General features: G+C 38.0%; 1 protein-coding gene across 1 annotated transcript in view; it reads left to right on the top strand.

The window, feature by feature from the left end:
• The first annotated feature begins 305 nt into the window (after positions 1-305).
• The window catches only part of unc5cb (unc-5 netrin receptor Cb), a 337,306-nt gene continuing 319,655 nt past the window's right edge, over positions 306-17,956 (top strand). The window contains exon 1 of the mRNA XM_079803827.1: positions 306-799. Within this exon, the coding sequence (XP_079659953.1) occupies positions 682-799 (118 nt within the window). The 5' untranslated portion in view covers positions 306-681. The remainder of the gene's footprint in view (positions 800-17,956) is intronic.

Genomic DNA, 17,956 nt, shown 5'->3' with positions numbered 1-17,956 from the left:
ATTTTTATTCAAATAAATGCAGCTTTAGAGACTTCTAAAAACATTAAACACTTTTGAACGGCAGAGTGTGTGTGTGTATTTAGTTAGGGTATCTCAGTTTATGGTAATTATGCGCAGAAACAGAATAAAATAGGCTAATAGAGCTTCCGATCATCTCATTTGATAACACAGCGCAGCTGATCGAGGTTCACATCCGCTCCGCGCGCCCGCACCTGGTTTTCTTCACACTGAAGTCGGTGCGCACTCGGATTGGCTGGAGCGCCGGTGGCTCGCGCGGGGATCGCGCGCCTCTTCAACTCTCCATCAGAAGGCGAGGAGCGCGCGTTGGAGGAACTTCACTGACAGACGCCGAGCCTGAGCGCGAACTCACCTCAGGAGAGCTGATTTTTGTACCTGTTCGCGGCTGATTTACCGCATCTCGCGAAGCCTTGCGAGACAAACTGCTGAGAAGAGGAGAAACTGAGGATATTTAATCCCAAATATATGTGTTTGACGGGCGGTGGTGGCCGCTGTCTGTCAGAAGAGTGCGCTGAGGTAAAAACCAACGGATTCAGCCAACATTTGTTCCGCGTTTAACCGACTCTCCGTCTTTGGTTTTACTACAAACAACATCTCCAGAGGCTCCTCTGATTATTATTTCACCTGACGGCGGATTTTTGCCTTGTTTCGACTGTTTATACGATGGGAAGAAGTAATAAGACTGCGCGAAGAGAACGAGGCGGATCGGGATTCTTAACGCAGATGATCACTGTGTTGATTTTTAGTATTTTATCGCTCGTCCACATCGGAGCGGCTCAAGGTAAGAAAACCCTTCAGTGTTGTTTATTCACGAACGACAGGTGAAATATATCGATCTGTATCGCTGACTGAAGTTAGCGGAATGAGCGAGATAAAGTTTCGCCGTATTATTGGGCTGATAACTGCGAGATTTGCGCATGAAAAGTTGAGCCATCTTCGCACAGACGTGCAGATTAACTGATTTCAGTGAATGAGTCTTTGGCGGAGTCATTCATTTGCTTGGATTATCAAATTTAATATTTCATGCCAGCGTTTTTATCTCTTGTGTAAATTCTGAATAAAGATCATATTTGTGTACACTCTTAAAATGCTGTGTTGTCTCAACGGTCAAATGTGGGTCCAACCGTTGGGTTTCAAAAATTTTATTTAAAAATTTAAACTAACGGTTGAGTAACGTACCATATTTGACCGTTTAAACAACCCAGCATTTTTGGAATATATATATATATATATATATATATATATATATATATATATATATATATATATATATATATATATATATATATATGAAAATAAAAATAATTGAATATACTATCAATATCCTTTTTCATTGCTGTGTTTTGTTTATTATTGTTGTTGTGAGTACAAGAGCCTCTTGGTTATATTGGAGTCAATATCGTCCCAGTTGTTTAAATCTCTTTTTATTGAATATCATATACGTGGATGATTGACATTTGGTCTTAATAATAGGTATGAGCTCATCGTGAGGTCATTACTTGGGTAAACTTTGTCTTCTGCGGTGTGACTGAACAAAAGCCGGAGTGTGTTTGGATCGCGTCAGAAATGAGCAGTTTGTTAAATTTGTCGTTGTTTATGCGCAGACACGCGCACAGATCTGTACCTTCCCGAAGCTTATCGTGCTTGTTTTTAATATCTTTAGGCCTGTTATGAATGCTGAAATCTTCTTACAGGGTATTTGTGTTGTTTTCTGCTTTTAAGGGATAAGAGTATTTGATATGAATTGTTTTTAAAACCTATCTATTTAGCAGTAAATCATTTTTTTTTTGGTTTTGTGTGTGTGTGTGTATGTATGTGTGTGTATATGTATGTGTATTATAAAACAAATTAAAAACACACACACACACACACAATAGGGAGTGCATTTCGACTGGGGACTGAGTTCCAGTTCCATATCCTCCAAACGTCATGCCAATTTCATATATAATATAGTGGGATTTTGTTTGCGTCTATGTTTAGAAATATAAAGTATGTCCCCAACTAGGGTCCCCCAGTGAATCTCTGCCATATATGAATAATTAAATCCTCCACTTAAGTTTTTTTTTACATTATATATCATTGTATGGCCCTAATTACAAAATGGCAAATTAATGTTCAATTGGGAATATTTTGAGGAAAACTGCCATAAATCAAAATATCACTCATGGAGTGTTTGTATTGACACCCATTCCCTGTCTCTATTAAGAGTAAAATAAATAGTTGTTTTGATGATTTTGTTATTGACTATTTTCCGAGCTGCATGCTTTGATTGCATTATAATGAACTAATTAAATGAGTTGTCCTCTGGGCACAACATGGTGAGTTAAAAGTGGTTGAAGATGCTTTCAAGTTTGTGTTTGTGGCATATCTCAGATACGCCATTGCTGATGCCGCTCGGCTCTTCAATGTGTCCGTTGGAGTGTGGGGACTCCATTAAAGGGATTTCGCTGAATAATTGTCGAGTAAGTAAACAGGCAGCCATGTTTCTGACACGGAGGGATGGCACAAAGACCTCCTCCGAGCGGTGTTTGACATTGACTTTAACCCTCTCTCAGTGGATGTTCAGGATTCTACTTGTATTTTTGGACATTGCTTATTCCGTTCTAATCTAAATGACATGTGTGACCCTGGAAATTGAGATGTGTAGATCATCTTCAGCTGAATAAATAATCTTTCATTGATGTGTGGTTTGTTAGGATCTGAGGGTGCAAGAAAATCTAAATATTGCCTTTTAAAGTTGTCCGAATGAAGTCCTTAGCAATGCATATTACTACACTCTAAAAAATGCTGGGTTAAAAATAATCCAAGTTGGGTTGAAAATGGACTAACCCAGCAATTGGGTTGTTTTAAGCAAACATTTAAGTCCATTTTCAACCCAACTTGGATTATTTTTAACCCAGCATTTTTTAGAGTGTGCTAATAGTACATTTGATATATTTACGGCTGGAATATCTTCATGGAACATGATCTTAATATCCTAATGATTTTTGGCGTAAAAGAAAAATGCATAATTTTGACCCATACAATGTATTATTGGCACAAATATACCCGTGCGACTTATGACTGGTCACATTATTATTATTATTATTATTATTATTAAAAAATTGAGATGTATAGATCATCTGAAAGCTGAATAAATAAGCGTTACATTGATGTGTGGTTTGTGATTCGGATAATATTTAGCAAATCTGGAATCTGAGGGTGCAAAAAAATCTAAATATTGCACTCTTAAAATGCTGGGTTAAAAACAACCCAAGTTGGGTTGAATATAGACTAACCCAGCAATTGGGTTGTTTAAACCCAGAAAAATGTTTTAAGCAAACATTCAACCCAACCGCTGGGTTAGTCCATATTAAACCCATCTTGGGTTGTTTTTAACCCAGCATTTTTTAGAGTGTGTCTTTTAAAGTTGTCAGAATGAAGTCCTTAGCAATGCATATTACTAATAATAATGATACATTTTTGACATATTTATGGTAGGAATATCTTCTTAATATCCTAATGATTTTTGGCGTAAAAGAAAAATGCATAATTTTGACCCACACTCTAAAAAATGCTGGGTTAAAAACAACCCAAGTTGGGTTGAATATGGACCAACCCAGGTAATGGGTCGTTTTAACCCAGCGGTTGGGTTAAATGTTTGCTTAAAACAACCCAATTGCTGGGTTAATCTATATTCAACCCAACTTGGGTTGTTTTTAACCCAGCATTTTTTAGAGTGTACTAATAGTACATTTGATCTATTTACGGTTGGAATGTCTTCATGGAACATGATCTTAATATCCTAATGATTTTTGGCGTAAAAGAAAAATGCATAATTTTGACCCATACAATGTATTATTGGCACAAATATACCCGTGCGACTTATAACTATTATTATTATTATTATAAAAAGTGCGCTGTGTGTTGCATGCTCCAGGCTAATACTGCAGTTTCCAAAAACGCCAGGAATCGTATTGTTAGAAACCCTATCCAGTCTAGCGAAACCTCCCTGGACAATTGTGCATAGTTAATGAGAAACAAGGAAAGGATGAGGGGAAAACTATCCCTCTCCAGCGTCTGAAGGGCATCGCAGGATGACATAAGCCCGATTCCAGAAGCCCTCGGAGGCCAATGCCATTGACTGTAATGGGAACACGAACCAAGTCTCTTCGTGTCCATTAAGAAGTCGATATTTAGGGAGAACATTGTTTGCGACTAATTAATGGCCCATAGGTTTTTTGGATACTAATGAGCTACATGTTTCCGGTTCACACGGGGATCTGAAGTACTATCTGCACTCCTTTCTTCTTCTCCTTATCCACCTATTTTCCACTGTGGATACACTTAATTAATTAAGTGTGTGAATTCCCACTCGTCCCGTGTTCTCTTGGCCCTTGCAAGGAGGATAAAGAGCAAGTGGCTGAATCAAGTACAGTAAAATCACTGACAAGTGCCTGAATATGAATAAGAGGCGACTGTGAATGTCAAGAGGATAAAAAAAACGTGCCGTCCGTTGAACCCTTGACAATGCTTGAGCAATCTCGTCTTTAACGGTGTTGTGTATTTGCAGGATTTGTCTGTTTGAATATACAGACCCTGAAAGCCGAAGATCCCAAATGTGCATAATCCGTTCTTGTACATTGTACATCTATCCTCTCTTTTTAGGCAAACAAAGGCCTTGTTTGTTCTCTCATACACATAATTACGGTTTAAAAAACGTGCGTCAAAGCGTGAGTGCACTTTTTCCATGTCCGTCCTTTCCCTGTTATGCGTCCTCTGAGCTTAGTTTATGAATGGGGGGCCTAATGCTATTATTTGTATGAAAATATGCTCAAAAAGAGTCCAGTCGGCGTAAAGATTCAGTGTAAGTGAGAATGTTATTGCGATCATCATTACTCTAACCGCTTCCCTCGTTGCCTAACGGCCGGGTCTCATGGGCGCTACTAAGGTTACAGCCATCATGGTTTTTCTCCAAATACGTTTGGAAACACAAAGGCCGCATTGTGCATTGAGCGGCTACTATACTATGACCTAGTGCCACTGTATATCATAATTCCCTCAGGAGGCTTTTTTTTTTTTTTAGTTTTAGTTGGAGTAAATGAGATCTAACACAGTCCCGTGCCAGTTCGGGTTTGGTACGGGTTCACATTTTAACCCAATGGTGCTTTAGGGATGTTTCCCTCAATAACTGCACAAACTGTAAGTCATTTATAGAAGTGTTATTGACATTATGCCGCCATTGTCTATGTTTGATTACTGTAATATTCACCAGTAATTTGTAGACTATGAGCTACTGAATTCATAAAAAACATTTCTTTGAAAATATTTGTGTTTGTATTTTCTTGTAATCAAAATGAAGACATAAAAATGTATCTTTAGAAATTACTTTTTTGTGCGGCACAACTGAGCTTTTATACTGTTAGGATTATAACATGGAAGAAAAATTGTGATTTATTAATTAAAAAATTAAGTTTTGATAATTTATTATTATTACATTGAGACGTATCTCAATTCTGCTGGACAACAGTGATATATTTGTCAAGTTAAGCCGAACTTTTATTTTGACGGGTTGCCGTGAAGAGCTTTGAGTTTCTGTGTTTGCGATATGACGGTAGTTTTTCTCAAATAAAATGCTCATAAAGTGACTCTCAGAGCGGCTCTGGAGATGAAGTTCATGCACTCTAAAAAATGCTGGGTTAAAAAAAATCTAAATAACGACTTTATCCAACTTGTTCTTGTCTTCTGTGTGTGCCTCCGCGACGCATGCGCGAGAATATGACGCAGATCCTGTTTTAACCCAGTAATTGGGTTGTTTTAACCCAGCGAATGGGTTGTTTTAACCCAGCAAATTGGTCATTTTAACCCAGTGGTTGGGTGAAATGTTTGCTTAAAACAACCCAATCGCTGGGTTAAAACAACCCAATCGCTGGGTTAAAACAACCCAATCGCTGGGTTAAAACAACCCAATCGCTGGGTTAAAACAACCCATCCGCTGGGTTAAAACAGCCCATTCGCTGGGTTAAAACAGCCCATTCGCTGGGTTAAAACAGCCCATTCGCTGGGTTAAAACAGGATCTGCGTCATATTCTCGCGCATGCGTCGTGGAGACACACACGGAAGACAAGAACAAGCTGGATAAAGGTGTTATTTTGATTTTTTTTGCGCACAAAAACTATTGTCGTCGCATCGTAAAATTATTGTAGAGTCACTGTGGTGAGATGGACTTTGTAACGGCGTTTTTAGTGCCTTTTATGGGTCTTGTGAGTGTAAATGTACTGAATGCCAATGGAGGCCTATCTGAAGCCTTTCTCAGCATCAGCTTTACACTAAAATATCTTCATTTGTGTCTGAAGATGAACGGAGGTCTGACGGGTGTCCAACCACATGAGGGTGAAGAATTAATGACAGAATTTACATTTTTGGGTGAACTAACCCTTTAAAGGTACCGAGTTTGGTACCCAACCCTAGCCACCGTATAGCATAATTCCCTCAGGATGCTGTGATGTCGAGCATTTCAAACGGCGTTTTAGTTGGAGAAAATGAGATGTGTGAAGGTAAAGGTCGAGCCAAACGGTGCGTCATCAGAAACTTCTTCTTCTTCGCCTCGTGTGCCGTCAGCTTTGCTTGCTGTTTGTTGGCCTTCCCCCGTGCTGAGGATATTTTTTCGTGATAATTGCTGTGAAAGTCGTGCTGAGGTTGCAGCTCTTCTCTCCTGACGTCATGTCGTGCTCTGGCTGTGTAAAAGATGTATTACAGTATGCGCTCGCCATTGTCTACGGCGAATCGCGGCGAATATCCAGCTGTGCGCGAGCAAAGTCACGCCAATGACAGCCGGCAAAAAAGAGGAAAGGGGAACTGGGAGTGGAGTGAGTGCAATTAATCACACACTGTCACCCTGTAAACTACAGGGGAAGCATCAAAGTGCAGCACTGGGTTCTATTATCAGTCCATTAGTGGGAGACTTCAAGCTTTGCAGAAGTGACTGTCGACAGATCTCACGGCCAACAACGCTTACTTCTGCAAACCTTGCATGGTCTTGAGTATAGAGACAGAGCGACACGCGTCATAATCTGGAGGCCACGCCCACACCGGGGGGGAAACAATCCAACGCTCTCCATTGACTTTGCATTGCGTGAAGCGGCTCCTTGTCATTTCGGACTTATAACAAAAAACAGAACAATGTCTAAAAGCGGATATGTGACAAAGTGTACACTCTGTCTCTATGGCAGGGTTGCCAATAGGGATCGACCGATATGGATTTTTTTTAGTGCCGATACTGATTTTTTTTTCCCATCAGCCTTAGCCGATGAGCGATACGGGCTGCTGATTTTCTTGAGCCGATACTGCTTTTGCTCCCTCAAATTTACAACATAAAAATGACACAATGATTAGGATGATAACAATTTAAAATGTACAATTTAAAAAAGGAACATTTATTGAACTAAAAAAAACTATATTTAACAAATAGTAAAAACAGGTGAGGTAGAACAAGAAAGAAAAGAGTTCAGTGGTGAAAATAAATATTTAAGCACAAATAAAATAACTACACTATTGCACACAGTATCAACAAGCGAGCAGCATAATAAAGTGCACACTGACTGTACTATACTTCATTTAAAACTATTCACAACCTAGTCATTTAATGCTTACACTCTAAAAAATGCTGGGTTAAAAATAACCCAAGTTGGGTTGAATATGGACTAATCCAGCAATTGGGTTGTTTTGACCCAGGGGTTGGGTTAAATGTTTGCTTAAAACAACCCAATTGCTGGGTTAGTCCATTTTCAATGGTTATTTTTAACCCAGCATTGTTTAGAGTGTAGGTGCACTTCACTGAATCTCTTGTAGAAACACCAGCGGTAATTCAGGAGAAAATCTCCCAATGCTCCACGTGAAACTTCAGTCTTTCCACCTTTTACCATCGTGTCAATTCTCAATTGATTGTGATTAATATGCGCGAGGGAGAGCGAGAGAGTTTGAAGACGGTGAGAGCTGCCCTGTGGACGCCTGTCTGGAAATAATGCAGGGGAAAAATATCGGCGAACGCAGCAGCCTTATATCGGCCGATACACGCAAATATCGGCCGATATATCGGTCTATCAATAGTTGCCGACTCTCACTCATTTGGCGTGATACTCACGCTCTCACGCTGCCCAACTTAATCTCACATCAAATTGCAAACAAAGTCTAAGCTTTTACATTTTTTTTTTACATTTTAATGCGAAATTCAAACGATAAATAACGTTTTGGCGCTAGTATGGCATAACAGTTAAAGCCAGAGTGTTGAAAAACATGCTCGCGCGATCATCTCCCTGTCAACCATACAGGATCGTTTTATAATGGAGAGTGATGGAGGTGCAACAATGTTAACATTAATGTTTTTTTTATTGTATTTAGCCCTCAGCTATTCCTTACTAATTGGTCACACTCATACACTGTAAAAAAAAAAAAAAATCAGGTCTCCAATTGAACATTTTCTAGTGAGCGATCACATCTAAAATTTTCAGTTGGCCAAATTGAATTTCTTGAATTAAATTGCATCAATTCACAGAAATTAACTTTGGCCAACTGAAAAATTTAGATGTGATCGCTCACTAGAAACTGTTCAATTGGAGACCTGATTTTTTTTTTTTTACAGTGTACTAGTCAAATGTGACCATACACCTTAAATATTTTTCAATTGAATAAATGTTCTATATTTTAGTTCAATAATATTTATTGAATATTTTTTAGATATTTTGGTAGGCTACTAAATACTATTTTTGCAATAATTATGGTCCATTAATAACAATTTAAATTGTGTATTTATATTACAATTAGTTTAGTAATTAAGGTTAAATTAGCGAATTCTTATTCAAAGAGTTATTTTGTGGCTCGAAAAATAATAATTTCCATTTTTAATGCCATTACCCACTGGTGCCTTTTATGGGTCTTTAATCAATATACATGTATCTAATCTAGTTGCTCAAAAAAGTATTGCAATTTTGCATTTTAATAAATGTTTAGATATGATCAAACACTAGATTTCTTTAAATGTGAAATTTTAAAATGTTAATGACGTACATATCCTTATTTCTTTATATGCACAGTAGGCTATGAATTGATACTGAAATCGATATACGGTATATTTTCGATATACCTCCAACCTGATCTTAAAAGTTGGCAACCCGGAGGATGGAGTGATGTTACGCTTCTCCTTCAACGTAATGAGTCGCGTTGTGAAATCCAAACCCAAACGCTCAAAGCCTCTTTGTTTTCCACTTACAGAAAGGCTGTGGAGAATCCTCAGTGTCCAATTATAGCAGAGGATCAGAGAAATGTAATTTCCAGTCCCTGCTCCTCATGGAGAGGGTAATTGTGATCAGGAAATGGAGAGAGAGATGAGTTATTACCAGTCGAGGGGTTTCACTCAGGGCAGTTGTGGACAACTCTTTTTACAGTTTTGAAGAATAGATTTCGGTCTTTTGGGAGCGGACGACGCCCGGCCATAAACGTGCATGACCACATGCAGGCCCGGCTGGAGTTCGGCGCCAGTGTCCAACCAGACGTAGCATTTTGGGTCGTTTATGAAGGTCAGAGGTGAATATTTTTTGCAGAGCTGTACTTTCGTTTGGCTTCGAAACTCAAAATTGCTTACCAAATAATTTTAAAGAAATGGCAAGTAAAGGCCAGCTCACACCGAGGACGATGACTATAACGATAAAGGAGTCTTAAAGGGATAGTTCACCCAAAAATGAAGATTATCCCATGATTTACTCACCCCCAAGTCATCCGAGGTGTGTGTGTCATTCTTCTTTCAGACGAATAAAATCTGAGTTGTATTACAAAAGTCCAGGCTAATCCAAGCGTTATAATTTGATTCATAGTTGCTCTGTTTTTGAAGTCCATAAAAAGTGCATCTGTGCGTCATATATCTGCTCCACACGGCTCTGGGGTGTTAATAAAGGCCTTCTGAAGCGAATCGATGCGTTTGTGTGAGAAAAATATTCATATTTAAAACTTTATCAAGTAAACTTTTGACCGACCGCCTTCCGTAGAAAAATGTTGAATGTGAAATGCGTTCGTGATGTCATGACGAACGGACCTGGTCGCGTTAGTCTTTCCATCCGCAGGGGAACTTTCAAAAAATGTATTCATAAATTTAACAGGGAAGGCGATCGGCTGAAAGTTTACTTGATAAAATTTTAAATATGGATATTTTTCTTACACAAACGCATTGATTCGCTTCAGAAGGCCTTTATTAACACCCCGGAGACGCAAATTAATTGTTCATTCCAGATGATGAACGATAAAAATATTCACAGCTAGGGCTGTACGATTAATCGAAATCGAACCCGCAAGCGCGACTTTGGTTATATTCGATTTATGAAAGCGCAAAGGCTGCGATTTTAATTAAATAAATATATGCCCAGTGTGTCAGTGAAGAGCTGATCTGAGATCAGGAGTAAATGCTGCTCCGTCTGAAAGCACTGAGTTTGAGTCGCTTATAACGTGCGTTTGAAAAAACACTTCACAAACTAGTCATGTGATGCGTTCATAAACCTGTTGTCCAACAAAATACGTTTAATAACATGTTTCACTTCATATCGCCAGTCGAGCTGATGTGGCTTCTGATCACAGAATGTCAGTCAGCACTGAATACTTTATTATTATGAAAATACCCAAGAAGACTTGAACTCAATACACCATATCTTGTCGCAGTCGTGTGTTTATTATCTTCATGTTTAATCAGTCAAAGCGTTTCTATCTTCTCTTTATTCAGCTACAGCGCGAGCTTCACATCAGGGATTTCCTGAAAACTATTACTTTTCTGAGGAAAATGTGGAGTTTCTGCTCGAGGGCGCCCTCTGGCTTCCAGTATGAATTAAACTTTTGGGTAGAAAATAAGAAAAATAATACTTCTAAATAAACATATATGACAATCCATACGTTTTTCTTCAATGTACAGGAGTTTTAATCCCCACAGTGGATGCATAAGAGGCTCGTATTTCATTTTAAAGACATAGACTTTAATGTAAATGTATATCCCAGATAAAAAAGCACAGATATTTATAATAAAATATATATTTTTTTACAATAAATCCTTAGACCTTTTTTAGTCATAGGCTGTCTGCATATTAACAGGTAACCCATAATTTATTTTGTAAAATAAGTTTTCTGTAAAATATAATAAAATTTCTCCAGTAATCTGTTTTACACTCTAAAAAAAATGCTGGGTTAAAATTGCGATTGGGTTGTTTTAACCCAGCGAATGGGTTGTTTTAACCCAGCGGTTGGCTTAAATGTTTGCTTTAAACAACCCAATTGCTGGGCTAGTCCATTTTCAACCCAACTTGGGTTATTTTTAACCCAGCATTTTTTAGAGTGTGTTTACAACAAGGTCCCTTTAGTTAACTAACAATGAGCAATACTTTTATGACAGTATTTATTAATCTTTGTTGATTAAATATAGCTGTTAATTCATGTCAGCTCAGTTCTATTAAATAATATTAGCATGCATGTTTTGATTTTAATGAAGTATTAGTAAATGTTGAAATCAACATTACCTTATTGTAAAATAAGTATAACGTTTTGCTTGCACAGTGGGGTTTAATGCTTTGTGTTGTGGCAGTGATGCATTAAATAAGCCACATCATATGCATATTCTTTGTGGTATATTTGAAAAGTCATTATTTTGTTTGCTGCCTCTAGTGGTGCAGAAAATGCACTCTTCACCTCTGACCTTTTGTAAATGAAGCAGAACGTTGCATCCTTCGTCGTGAAAGCGTTGTCATCTCGGATGCTTGTTCTTGCGTGTTTTTCTTGTCATTGTGGCTTAATAGCAGAACAGCTCTCTTCGCTTATAGCATGCATGGGCCTCGGCTATAAAAAGCACACGGTCCCACCAGAAACACTTTGCTTTTAGCTGCGCTGTCGTGTGTGTGTGTGTGTGTGTGCTGTCGTGTGATGCTCTCCCTCTAGGCTAAAAGTGCTGTCCAATCTAACCAGATGCCTGCTGGGATACTGTCACAGCGTCCACGAGTGAGTTTACTAGCAAGCTCTTATCGTCACTTAGTGTGGCAGAAAAAATCATATTAGTAAGTCACTGTTAAACCCTCAGCCATACGCTTCCTGACAATAGAGCTGAGAAAGTGTTGAATACATGTCAATCAAAGAAATGCATGAGTTCTGTAAGTGACCACAAAGTGATTAAATTTGGGTTGTTGACGTGACACAAATGATAAAAATTTATATAATTAGTATTGTCATCATTTAAAGGCACAATATGTAATTTTTCGTCTCTTATTCGACACAAAGGCGTGTCTTGAGGGCTTGATTTGGCAGAGCGAAAAGTTTGTGTGTGTGTGTGTGTGGGGACTGGTAATCCCTACGTTATGGGGACAAAATGTCCCCACAAAGATGGCAATATCCGAAATCCTCATCCTTGTGGGGACATTTTTAGGGTCACCATGAGGAAAACATCTTATAAATCAGACTAAGTGATGTTTTTTGACAATGTAAAAATGCAGAATGTCTCCTGTGATGGGTAGGTTTAGGGGCAGTGTGTGTGTGTGTGTGTGTGTGTGTGTGTGTGTGTGTGATGGGTAGGTTTAGGGGCAGGGGCAGTGTAGGGGATAGAATATACGGTTTGCACGGTATAAAAACCATTACGCCTTTGGAAAGTCCCCATAAAACATGAAAACCCAACAAGTGTGTGTGTGTAACGCATTTGAGTGTGTTAAAGTGATGTTATAATGTTGGCCCGGCGCTACTATGAGACACTTGTTCACACTGCAGTGAGCGAGATCATATTAGGCCGTAAAACATGGCATTCTGGGTAAATCAACAACAGCAGATTCACACAATCAGACTAACTGTGTTTGGATCATTGAAGGACAGAAACTCCTCATTGTTCTCCAGCTCAACAGTGTCTAATAAAACACATCAGATATTAAAGCGCCGCTAGTGTTGCCATGGTTACTACACAATAACACCGGAGATTGTGACAAAAATCACTGATTTCTCTGGATTTAAACATTCTTGGAAACATTTGGGATAATGTACACAAGTCAACACAATATATAACACTGTTCTAGTGGTTTTGGATATTTTACTCCAAAAACCTTACATATTGTGCCTTTAAAAAGGCAGTAAATGGTTAAACATTTCTTTGTCTTATATGGACCTGTTGTTTATAAAAACTGTAGATTTTTTCTGTAAATTGAGCTAAATCTTAAAATTGTCCTAATGGTCTCAAACATGGTTCAATAAATTACAACTTTAATACAAAAAATAAGAAAAGCATACAAATGTAAATAAATACCTTAGGGAAAATTTTACAAGTCTATTTTAGTAAATAAAAATCTTTTTTTTTTCATCCGTATTAGGGCTGCACGATTATAACAAAAATCATAATTGTCGATTATTACCTTGAAATTGTAATTGCGATTTATTAATTACGATTGTCACAATTTACATTGAATGATGTTTAGAATAGCTTTATGCTATAGTTTGAAGCGACTGCATGCCATATTGTTATATCAAAATAAACAAGCTGAAAACACTCTTCCTGAAAAACTTTGGTTTGGTTTCTTTAAATAAAAAAAGTAAAAATATGCATGTATTTGTTATTCACATGATATCCTTTTAGTAAGGAGACCTCAGAAATCTGACACCAGAATTGAAAAAAAAAAAGTTTTTGCTCTAAATGGTGGTTTCCAAACAAAAGAATAAAAGTAAACGTATATCGATATCGGCATTGGCCAAAATGAGTTGAAAAATATCGGCCCTAGAATCCCTAGAACGATTACATAATTGTGGCATCCATAATTATAATCACGATTTCAAATTCGATTCATTGTGCAGTCCTATTCCGTATATATAAAAGCGTAGGAACTTGATGCATTTTGTCACTAAAAATGGCACTTCCACGGACAACTTTAATTAGTCGAAGGTCATGTTACTGAGAAGCACATGGGAAGATTTGTTCAGAATTGTTCAAATATCTTTATTACTTTCTGTTGTCCTTTGGTGCAATTTCCCTTTAATCTTAACTCTTTCTGTCACACCATAGGACACATTTCAGTAACAATGTGCAAAAAAACATGAAAGAATTGACAAAGTTAGTGACCCCTTATATTTCCTCAAACTTCACACGCATTTTTTTTTTTTCAAAAGTGGCGTTTTGCCCCAAAAAAAGCATTTTTACTGCTTATTTGTCAACTATAGCCATTAGTGTTCTTGTCCGCGGGCCAAATTGACCATCATGGGATGGATTTTGTTGTGCTCGATTATAACAAAAATCATAATTGTCGATTATTACCTTGAAATTGTAATTGCGATTTATTAATTACGATTGTCACAATTTACATTGAATGATGTTTAGAATAGCTTTATGCTATAGTTTGAAGCGACTGCATGCCATATTGTTATATCAAAATAAACAAGCTGAAAACACTCTTCCTGAAAAACTTTGGTTTGGTTTCTTTAAATAAAAAAAGTAAAAATATGCATGTATTTGTTATTCACATGATATCCTTTTAGTAAGGAGACCTCAGAAATCTGACACCAGAATTGAAAAAAAAAAAGTTTTTGCTCTAAATGGTGGTTTCCAAACAAAAGAATAAAAGTAAACATATATCGATATCGGCATTGGCCAAAATGAGTTGAAAAATATCGGCCCTAGAATCCCTAGAACGATTACATAATTGTGGCATCCATAATTATAATCACGATTACAAATTCGATTCATTGTGCAGTCCTATTCCGTATATATAAAAGCGTAGGAACTTGATGCATTTTGTCACTAAAAATGGCACTTCCACGGACAACTTTAATTAGTTGAAGGTCATGTTACTGTGAAGCACATAACTTTTTTTGGACTTTTTTACTTTCTGTTGTCCTCTGGTGCGATTTCCCTTTAATCTTAACTCTTTCTGTCACACCATAGGACACATTTCAGTAACAATGTGCAAAAAACCATGAAAGAATTGACAAAGTTAGTGACCCCTTATATTTCCTCAAACTTCACACGCATTTTTTTTTTTTCAAAAGTGGCGTTTTGCCCCAAAAAAAGCATTTTTACTGCTTATTTGTCAACTATAGCCATTAGTGTTCTTGTCCGCGGGCCAAATTGACCATTATGGGATGGATTTTGTTGTGCATACTGATGTAATGAAAGGGCTGTTCACCGTAGAGGGAGGCCGGGACAAGCCATCACCGCTGGAATCATGGGAACATGAGACCCACGCGTTTCCATTTCCTATCTTCACTTTATCAGCCTCCTGGCTCTGTTATTCTTTAGCTCGGCAGACTGCAGATGAAAGCATAGCACAGATAAATGTTTGTGCTTTCCTGTTTTTATGGGGCTTAAACAAGAGCATACATTTACTTGGTACTTTGAGGTTTTCCTCAGATTCTGCTTTCCATTAAAGGCCCCATGCAGCCTGAGAGATGATAAGAGGTCAGTGTAAGTCCTACTGTTGACTTGGCAGTAAAGTCGGAGCTCAAAAGGAGACTGGAGGGTCTGGTCCATGATGGTCATTAGAGAAACGCTGCCTCAGGCCAGACTTGATTTTACGTGAGTCGTGCTTTAAGTTTAATGCACAGACCTGCAGTTGGTTTTTATTATCATGGACAGGTGCTTGTGGGCTGCAGAGCTCTTAGTTAGCCAACATTAAATGCAGTTTATTTCTGCACTGTAAAAAGACCTATTGCAGTCAACTTAAATGAACTTAAAGGGATTTTTCACCATAAATTAATAAATGTTTGATATAAAATTCATATTGCATTTATTTATTTTTTTATCCTTGATTTCTCATGACAGTAGGGTTGTTTTTTTTACGATGACATTGCCTAAATGGATAATGTTGTTTTTTTGTTTAAGAGCCACAAAGCGACAGCGGATGGCATTAAAGAATGTCTTTTTATCCATTTAAGCGCTTTGAGAAAGCCACTTTTAAAGGCACTATATAAAATAAATGCATTATTATTATTATTTGGGAAAAAAATCTTTAAATTTAACAATTTATTAAAAGTTTAAAATATAAATAAACACAAAACACAACAAATGTACTTCAATTCACTAAAACCTAAGCCACCTAACCCAACGACAATAATTTAACACTAAATAACACTTACAGTAATAACGTAAATTCATTTTAAACACAGATTAACTATGTAAAGGGTTGATCGACGCCAGGCTAAAGAATCCTTATTAGTGATAAATAAATTGCGCTATTTGCGTGTAGTTGGACGCTTGAACATTGAGTTTACTCGCTTCATTCGCGCGTGACATTCACTTCACAACAGACGTGAGTTTGTGTCATGGGAGGAGCTTCTGCTTCTGCTTCTGCTCCAGTCTCGTTGTGAAATGGCTGACATGTTGTTTTAAAATACGGCGAATAAGCTCAATTTGCCGGCTTTAGCTAGCTTGTAGTCTCAATAGGGTGAATTTAGGGCGATTGGGACACAAGTCATCTCAATGGCAAAAAGTGTCCCAATCGCCCTGAAATCACTCTATGTATAGTTCAAATTGAGTAAAGAGCGCTTTTTACAACTCGCCAGACTGTCTGACCTCCTCACTCACTTTCTTCCATCCTTTTTATTCCTGTTTCTATAAAGTATGAATATGTATCGTACAGCTCCGGGTATCCACATATGATTTTCTCCTCATTGTTGTCACTACTAGAGCAAGCTCCTGATTGGTTAACGGTGCGAATATCCGCCAAAGTTCAGATTTTTCAACTCGCGCGAATCACGCGACAAACGCTCCAATTCTCTCAATTTGTGCCATGTCATTCATGCAAATCGCGTCATTCGCACCACCTCATTTGTGCGAATCGCGCCACAGAATGTCTATTCGCGTCTTTGCATTGACTTAACACTTTCCTGTAGCTCAAACAGTAGAGCGTGGCGCTAGCGATGCCAAGGTCATGGGTTTGATTCCCAGGGAAAGCAAGAACTGACAAAATGTAAAATGTGTACCTTGAATGCAATGTAAGTCGCGTCTGCCAAATGCATAAATGTAAAATGTTAACGTGTAAATCACTCGCGTTAAACGCTTGATTTGCGTCTGGTGCACCATCAAAGTGCCGTAAACAGCCAGTAATTTTGACCAGGTTTGTAGTCAGTAGGTGATATCTAAAACAGTGATATTAAAACGTCACATTCGGTTTACACCTTTTTGATGATGCATATTATATTCAGGCGAGTAAATGAGTGAATATGAACGTAACGTGTTTTCTTTATAATGGTTTTCAATGGGAAAAATACGCTTGTTGCATATATTCTGTGTGCATTTGCTTGACTGTATAAAGTATGCATCATTAATAAGGTGTGTATTTAATTTGGTATTTTAATATCACTGTCTTACTGCATTAATACTGACTACTACACTCTAAAAAAAAAAAAGGTTCTATATTGCACCAAAAATGGTTCTTGGCTCGTAATCATAGGGGAACCTTTTTTAGTGCTATATAGCACCAATTTTGGTGCTTCAGTGGTTCTTCAGTGGTTCTTCAGCGGTTCTTCAGCGGTTCTTCAGCGGTTCTTCAGCGGTTCTTCAGCGGTTCTTCAGAGGTTCTTCACCGGTTCTTTGACTAAGGTGCTATTTAGCACCTCTGAAGAACCACTGAAGCACCAAAAATGGTTCTTGGCTCGTAATCATAGGGGAACCTTTTTTAGTGCTATATAGCACCAATTTTGGTGCTTCAGTGGTTCTTCAGAGGTTCTTCAGTGGTTCTTCAGTGGTTCTTCAGCGGTTCTTCACCGGTTCTTTGACTAAGGTGCTATTTAGCACCTCTGAAGAACCACTGAAGCACCAAAATTGGTGCTATATAGCACTAAAAAAGGTTCCCCTATGATGACGAGCCTTTTTTTTTAGAGTGTAACCTGGTAAAAATGACTGGCGGGCAATGGAGGAGAGCCTGGTTTTCCCTCCAGGTGGGCGTTCCTACACTGCTATATAGCACTAAAA

Source organism: Gobio gobio (assembly GCF_949357685.1).
Source record: "Gobio gobio genome assembly, chromosome: 22".
Lineage (NCBI taxonomy): Eukaryota > Metazoa > Chordata > Actinopteri > Cypriniformes > Gobionidae > Gobio > Gobio gobio.
This window is presented reverse-complemented; position numbering and strand designations above follow the sequence as displayed.